Raw genomic sequence first — 8,633 nt, 5'->3', positions numbered from 1 at the left:
TTTGAATAGGATGATGTCATAAATCAAGAAAATAAAAAAGAAAAAAATTATATAAATAAGTCTAATAATGACAAATAAACATTATTTAGAAAATTATGATGTCATAAGAATCTTGTTTTATTTATATAAGAGATTATATTTCAACATGTCTTATTTATTATTAATTCTGTTATTATGAAAACTTAATATGTTTAACTCGCGTATTACGCGGGTATATAATCTATTATCAATATATAAAACTGTTTAATCTTAAACTTATGTAGTACACGGAATAATCTGTCAATATTATAAGTTATGAGTTTAGTTTCATGATAAATAGTACAATCTTAATATGTTTAAGAAGACTTTTACAAAATTATTTGATACCATCTTAGATATGGTTAATTTCACAATTTATTAATATCACTCAATTATTATTTGTTATTTTTTGTTTATAAACCTTTTAAACCCCTTTACACCTTCAAGGTAACATGCTGAAAACTTAAAAATGACTTTTAACATAAACATCTTATTTAATATATTAATACTTTTATTTATTTATCAATTATATTTAATTTATTTGTTTAGTCAAACCTTTATTTTTTTATGAATGAATCTTATCTAATTATTTATTTATCATATATATATTTTTATTTTATCATATTATATTTTATAATTTTTTTTTTCCAAATGGTTAATTATATGTTACGCCTATAAAATTGTCATTAAGAAAATTTTGTCTTTTAAAAAAAAAAGTCAACAAAGATGATAACACATGTACATGTGTAGTTTTTATTATAGTGAACAAAGATGATACCAGTTTTTCATACTAGAAGTCTTGAGTTCGAGACATAAAAATGACATTTGAAAAAATTTTACAATAAAGTTTTTCAATGAAACATATTTGAGCCATACAAAATGGGCAAGAGTTTATTCCAATTAAATGTTATGTCTTAGGACGGTTTAATTGAGAGCTTTTTTTCTTAATAAGTATTGAAGGTAAAGAGGCTCTCTAGTACAGATACGACAAATCTCATGTTGTTAGCAACTGATCCGCCTTTTTAAGAAAAAAAGAAAAATGAAAAAAAAAAACACATGTACATGTATGTATATAGATAGATATCCCCTTTTGTAGTTAAAATCAGAAACCGATTATTATTTGCACTGCCTTACTTTTTCTCTCTATCTATATCTATATCTCGCTTTCTAATAAATACTCTTTTTAGGTCAAAATTTACAACATCTTCAGATCCTTATTCAATTCTTAAATTCAATCTCTCAATTCGCAAAACCCTTTTGGCTTTTATATTTTTTACACGCCAATCGATTTTGCCATAACATTTTTGTACATATATCACCAGTTTACAATTCTAGGGTTTTTTTCCTTAGCGGCTAATTCATCAATTAATAACTAATTTGTAAATTTAATTTAGGCTCTTTCATCTATTTTCCCTCTAGGAATTTAATCTAATCTGAGTTTGTAATGAATAGTAATAGTAATAATTATGCACGTGGTGGCGGTAGGTATCCGCCGGGAATTGGCCGAGGCGGCCAGGGAAACCCTAACCCTAATTTTCAACAACAACAAAAGAATTACGCACAGCAACCACAGTATGCACAAAGGAATCCTGTGCAGTTTCAACAGCAGCAGCAGTGGCTGAGAAGAAACCCGGTGGGAAACGATTCAAATGCGGTCGCCGAGAAAACCATACAACAGTCAGAAGCTACTGATTCTAGGTATAATATATATTGTTATATAAGTATGTTATTATGAATTTATGATCATGATGTTACGGTTGTTTTTTTTTTATGTGAATATGTTTGGTTTTGAAGTATAGCTTATTGTAGTACGTTGTGTGTTTAGTCATTTGTTAGTCTTTTTAGTGGCGTAAGGGGTCGAGATTAATTGATAATGGTGAGTAGATTGCATAAAGCGTTGACCTTACTCAACGTGCTTGTGTTTGGGCCGCTAAAGGAATTGATTGTTACTTTCATGTTAAAAGGAGAAATGTATGTAGTCGACTAGTCGCATCTAGTTCTTAGTTTATAGGTACGCTACAGTTCTGGTATTAGGTGTTATAAGTTAGAACGATTTAAAACCAATGCTGAATGGTTGAAGTTTGTTAAACGGTTTTTGATACCTGAAGTGGTAGAATCTGTTCATATGCTTGAAGTTGTTTATAAATTAACCTCGAAGAAACAAAGTTTGAATGAAATGTGATTTTTTTCACCCAAAGTCTCAAACATATGGGTTATACCAATGTGATCGTTTTGGTGTTAGGTTAATTCAATGTATGGATTATTGTTTGCTTTTTTAATGATCCCGATGAATCGAAGGAAAGACACTCCATTTGTCGTTTTTGTTTCTTCATTCTTTTTTGCATCAAGGGCATACTTCTTCCAAGTAGTGCAGAACGTTGACTTAACTAAAATCTCAAGCTGACATGATAGGAATCTTAAGATTAGATTTGGTCTTTTGTTGTAGTCTTTAATTCATGTGAGATATGGAATAGGTTGGTGCTTGGTCCTGATGTATGATGATGACCGAAGTACTGTCTTTATTTTTTGATTAATGAATGGCCGAGTCACATTCTACTTTATTATATGCTTTAGCCAAGTCTAATCTTTTTTCTACTTGCAGGTCCCAAGATTGGAAGGCACAATTGAGGCTTCCACCAGCTGACACTCGATACAGGACTGAAGTATGTCTTGGTTTATTTCTGTACACCATTAAGAGTTTGCACATCATTTGTTCCCTTTTTATCTTATTGAGCGAAAAATTGCTAAGAAATAATGTTTTTACTGTATTTTTTATGTATTTTTTTGCATCGTCTTTAATTTATTATGCTTTCAGGATGTGACAGCCACAAAAGGGAATGAGTTTGAAGATTATTTTCTAAAGCGTGAGTTGCTTATGGGGATATATGAAAAGGGATTTGAGAGGCCATCTCCAATTCAAGAGGAAAGCATCCCAATTGCTCTCACAGGAAGCGATATTCTCGCAAGAGCTAAAAATGGAACTGGAAAAACTGCTGCTTTCTGTATTCCTGCTTTAGAAAAAATTGATGTCGACAACAATGTTATTCAAGGTTTTTGAATACTATCCTATACTTTTTGTTATTTTTATTTGTGAAGGGTGTTGTTGCATATGAAATGGCAGAACGTGATCGAAAATGTTCATTCTACAGTTACAGTCTTTTTTGTAAAGTTATTGCTCTACCGACAAGTACCTAAAGATAACATGTCATAAAAACATAGACCTCGAATATGTTATATATCTTCTATGGTGCCGTTTCTAAACTTTTCGAATTTTCTTGCAGTTGTTATACTTGTTCCAACTCGAGAATTGGCTCTTCAGACATCACAAGTCTGCAAAGAACTTGGAAAACACCTAAACATTCAAGTCATGGTTACCACCGGCGGAACAAGTTTAAAAGATGATATCATGCGATTGTATCAACCAGTTCATTTGTTAGTTGGTACTCCCGGAAGAATATTAGATCTTGCAAAGAAGGGAATCTGCGATTTGAAAAATTGTGCAATGATTGTCATGGATGAGGTGAAACATAATATCCTCTGTAATGCCTTTTTATTAGTTATTTGATAGTTTCATGGTCTGGTCATTGATTTTTTATACTAATTGATGAGAGTGCAGAACTTCTGCTTGTATGACCGTAGAAGCTTTTGTCCCAAGTTTGACCACTGTTTTTATTTTTGCAGGCTGATAAGCTCTTGTCACCTGAGTTCCAGCCATCAGTAGAGCAGCTGATTCACTTCATGCCTACCAATCGTCAAATATTGATGTTTTCAGCAACATTTCCTGTTACCGTTAAAGAATTCAAAGATAGATTTCTGCAGAAGCCGTATGTTATTAACCTCATGGATGAGCTTACACTTAAGGGAATAACACAGTTCTATGCATTTGTTGAAGAAAGGCAGAAAGTTCACTGCCTCAACACTCTTTTCTCAAAGGTTTCTCCTCCGTAAATGAAATGTCTTTAGGGGTTGTTTCACTTTGCTTTTTAAACTGATTATTGCAACTGTTTGACTGAGAAGAGTTTTTTTTATTTATTTAATTGGGGGGGGGGGGGGGGGGGGGTTATCCTGGTGACTTCTAACTTCATTTTGCAAAGTGCATTTTTTCCTGTCTAATGTGAATTTGTGAATGTTTGCTTAGTAGCATTGAGTAATTAGTATTGAGCTGTAAAATAGTCGTATATTCCAACCCTTCAAAGGTCATTACTAATTACATAACAAACAAATTAGCAAACCCATATTTGACCATACGTTTGCGTTTCGTATTATCATGTCTGGTTATTCTTGTTATTTATTTTATATAGCATAACCACCTTCAAAACAAGCATCAAAACCCCCCCTGTATTAGTATTTTACAAGTTTGAAAATCACCTCTTTGTTTCTTTATTTGCAGCTCCAAATCAATCAATCAATCATTTTCTGCAATTCTGTAAATCGAGTTGAACTACTGGCTAAGAAAATTACTGAGCTTGGTTACTCTTGCTTCTACATTCATGCAAAAATGCTCCAAGATCATCGTAACAGAGTATTTCATGATTTTCGTAATGGTGCTTGCAGGAATCTTGTCTGCACGGGTATATCTTCTTTCTATTTTACTATAGCCTGAAGTCTATGTTTTTGAACTATTTTGTTAACTTATTTCTCTGTAACATATGATGTTTCCAGATTTATTCACGAGGGGTATTGATATTCAAGCAGTAAATGTTGTTATAAATTTCGACTTCCCAAAAAACTCAGAAACATATCTGCACAGGGTATGGTTGGAATATATTATTACCAAATTATCTACTTATACATGCATGATAATTATCTAATGCTCAAATACTTTGTACACAGGTTGGTCGATCTGGGAGATTTGGACACCTTGGGTTAGCCGTGAATCTGATCACATATGAAGATCGCTTTAATCTGTATATATTTTTTTCTTTACACTTGCACGGGTTTACTGTTTAAGATTGCACCGTTATCAACTATTTTTTTTTGTGTTTTCTCAGGTACAGGATTGAACAAGAACTTGGTACTGAGATTAAGCAAATTCCTCCATTCATTGATCAGGCTATTTATTGTCGTTGATTGGACTACCTAACCAGGGCCACTTGGAAGACGCTTGGTTATAGTTACTGGTAAGTTTAATTTAATAATGACCAGTCATTGTCTTAACTGTATTGTCTTCTTTTGTATGGATGTTAGATAAGGCTTGTTGCATTTGTTTGGATGCATGAAGTTGTTGATATAAAACCTTACATTGGCTTAATGAGAATACATTTTATAATTTTTTCTAATAATGTCATGTACCTTTTTTTCATCATGTTTTTAGTATGATACAATCTGCTTGGATATATTGCTGATATGAGATCCAGAATCTGTTAATGTAACAAGTGTGTTTAAAAAGCCTTGAGTGGAATATAGACAGTTAAGTGACTTTTAGTGTTGGATTGTCTAAGGAGATTTTAAATATCTGGTTAAGTAGAAACGTCGTATCGTAATACATAAAGATGTAATATACTAATATATAACTAAGTAAACATACGAAACCGAAAAGTTGGTATAAGTAGAATACAGTGCCTTGGTATGCTTGTTTTCGTAATAGACGTATAGATATTGAAGTAATGAATGTTTGAAAGATAATGTAATAACATCCAACTTGGAGTGTATGGCTAAAAAGGTGGTGTACGGATATCCTTCCTTTCTTATCTGTCGATTTGGAAAACAAGCATACTAAAGTATAGTATGAGGATAAAAATAGTTAATAGTAATGTGAATCATGTTTTGTGGTGTATGGCTAACAAAGATGGTGTCCGGATCATCTCCTTTTCTGGGTGTGTAGGTGGTTAAGTGGCTTGATAGGAACACTGCACGTAAGAAAATTCCCCCATAATTGTCTGCTTCTGATTGCTCAACTGTATTGTCATCTACTATCTATCTATTGCTAGAGAATTTCACATATGTATTATTTCACCTAGTCTTTAGCTGATTGAACTCCCTGATTTAATTTTAAGGATACCTGTTCAACATTTTTTTGATATTCTATTAATAGCAAAATAATTCGGGCCCAAGTTTAATTACATTTACAGAGAGATAGGATGAGACTTTGATGCTGCCATCTTCCGTGACACTAAGGTCTCCGCCTAATCGCTGCTGCTTTTGGTTTTACAATTTTTCCAATACTTGTTTTGGCTCATGTTTCTTGGTATAAACACAGACGGGTTATAACTTTGTACTGGGGCATACCTCCATTAGGTCAGGTGCATGTGGCGAGTCACATGGCAAATATTTAAGTGCAAAATCCAAAAGTTGGTCAATGTCAACCCTAGTTATTTGAGTATAAATACTTGGTTGTAGAAATATAATTTTGTCGTGTCACTCTTCGATTGTAATGGTAGTTTCCGCTATTAACTTCCCCATATGGTGGACCCTTAAATTTATTCCCTTCATGTAAGGTATTACTTTTAGGTCCCTGGTTCGACTTTACAGAACAAACTACTTCCAAGTTCCAAACATGTGAAGTCACATGTTTTCCCATTATCTTAATGACCAATAAACTGGCATGGATCTGCTGGATTCTTGTAATTCAGCTCTAGTTGGGGCTTTATATTTTGATAAACTAATTGCGGGTTTTCTACAACCAACATCATCTAAATGCGTGAAATTTTTTATTTTAACACTTTGTGGTGCATTTTTGTGGTTCTATTTTCATTGTTAACGCTTGTTAATTATTCATGTATGATGCTGATTGATTTTTATAGGCTACAAAAAGCTTTATGTGCGCACATTGCCAGAAATAATTGATTCATGTTTTTCGTATCTTATTTTTTTATTCATTTTTTTTTAATTTCAGAATTGGAGTTGTAGCCGTCAACTGTTATAGATACAGTCTCTGAAACTTCGAAGACAACGCTTTGATTTTGGAAGAACAGAGCTATTTTGTGATGGAAAGTTTAGGAGTCATTTCTTTAAAAGATATTGGAAGTTTTCTATTTCGAACCATGTTGATAACCAAGAAGTGCATCACTAAAAGATATGATGCTTTGTGTTTGTGGGGACCGGGAAAGGAGTCTGGCATGCTTTTAGATAATCAAGTAGTTGTTTTGATGACTTCTTCATTTTTTTAGGGTGTAGTTTCATCCAGTTGTTTTCCAGTCTTTTATTGTTCACCCCTGGCCAAATTCGAGTTCTGTCTTGACAAGGTTTTGCCTGAGGTGCAAGTCAATTCTGAGTTCTCTTAGCTTGAAGATCTTCGCCAGATAGAAAATGCTGTCACTTATTGTTTTTCGTCGAGTTGGCAGAGTGAGTTACCTGGATAGCTAAATACATGTGATGTGTTTGTTTCGTCAAATTGGGTCGAGCAGGTTGGCTTGAAACATTCTAAATACTAGGTGATGTTTGGTTCGTGAGTAAGTTTGGAATTGATCTGTTAAAATAAAATGAGACTGAATTTATGGTTTGTTTGAAGTGATTCTCATGTGCAAGGATTAGGAGGTAGATAACGTTATTAACAAGTCAAAATATTCTCCTACCGACTCTTTGGACTGGGTTCTCTCTAACCTCTTCCTCTTCCTAACGGTAACAAATTTCTAGATCTAAGATCTGAATTTGTGATCCGAAGAGTGGGATTGAGATTGAGATTATTTTTATCCGGTTAAGGCTTTCACTCCGGTGGATCTAACCTTATTTTTCACTTTTTGGCCAGAGGTCTCTTCCATTCCGGTGGACCTGGAAGCAACCTCTCTACCTTTGAGTAGGGGTAAGGTCTGTCTACATCATACCTCTCTTATAGCCTGGCTTATGTCGGGATTGAGTACCTTCTTGTTGTTGTATAACGTTATTAACAAGTCAGCATGAATTGATAACTTAAGATATATGTTCATGCTTTACTTGGGTATCTACAAAATTTTGAGCTTGAGTAATTATATATATATATACTAAAATGTAACTTTGGTATGTGAGGGGGGAGTACTGTAGCTAAAAGTACATCCTTACATGCTTAAGTTACAAGTACTTATTGCATAACTAAAATAACTAACGCCCTTTACGACCGTTAAGTATTGTTTGGTTAACTAATGGTACTTACAAAAAGGTATTTAACGGAGTTTGTTTTCAAGTTTAAGTTTTTTAACTTTTGCCACTAAAGTTTTGCTTTAGTTACTTTCTGCCACATAACTTTTGGTTTTAAGTTTTTCTCATCAAAAGTTTATTTCTATTTTTTACCACTTAACTTTTACTTTTTTAACTTGCGTCACGGAAACTTTTCTCGCTCCGAAAGTTTTTTTATTTGCTTTTTACCACCTAACTTTTGGTTTTCAAATTTTGTTACCAAAGTTTCATTCTCTTTACATTTGACCACAATTTTTATTCTTAACTTTTGCCACGAAAGTTTTATTTTTCGGCTTAATGTTTTTTAACTTTTGTTATGAGACTTTTGTTTTTCTCCCGGGCCGTTAAAATACTTGTGGTTAATTAAATGGTAAGTTCAGTTTTCGACAAAAAAAAAAAAAAATTTCTACCTGTTCAACCGGAGTTGTACATGATCATAGTCTCTACCTATTCAATCATTGGTAAGATTTCAAGTTTGTCGCAAATTAAAATACGCGTTTCAAAAGTGATAAAATGTTATTTTA

General features: G+C 33.0%; 1 protein-coding gene across 1 annotated transcript; it reads left to right on the top strand.

The window, feature by feature from the left end:
• The first annotated feature begins 1,244 nt into the window (after nucleotides 1–1,244).
• Nucleotides 1,245–7,467, top strand: LOC122593747 (DEAD-box ATP-dependent RNA helicase 8-like). The gene is made up of 10 exons (XM_043766192.1): nucleotides 1,245–1,716; nucleotides 2,621–2,681; nucleotides 2,834–3,068; nucleotides 3,300–3,538; nucleotides 3,700–3,951; nucleotides 4,409–4,589; nucleotides 4,681–4,769; nucleotides 4,852–4,925; nucleotides 5,010–5,138; nucleotides 6,854–7,467. The coding sequence occupies exons 1-9, from the start codon at nucleotides 1,463–1,465 to the stop codon at nucleotides 5,086–5,088; spliced, it is 1,464 nt and encodes a 487-aa protein (XP_043622127.1). The 5' UTR covers nucleotides 1,245–1,462; the 3' UTR covers nucleotides 5,089–5,138; nucleotides 6,854–7,467.
• The last annotated feature ends 1,166 nt before the right edge of the window (nucleotides 7,468–8,633 follow it).

Source organism: Erigeron canadensis, chromosome 3 (assembly GCF_010389155.1).
Source record: "Erigeron canadensis isolate Cc75 chromosome 3, C_canadensis_v1, whole genome shotgun sequence".
Classification (NCBI taxonomy): Eukaryota; Viridiplantae; Streptophyta; class Magnoliopsida; order Asterales; family Asteraceae; genus Erigeron; species Erigeron canadensis.
Note: the sequence above shows the minus strand (reverse complement) of the source record. Positions and strands in the feature narration are given on the sequence as shown.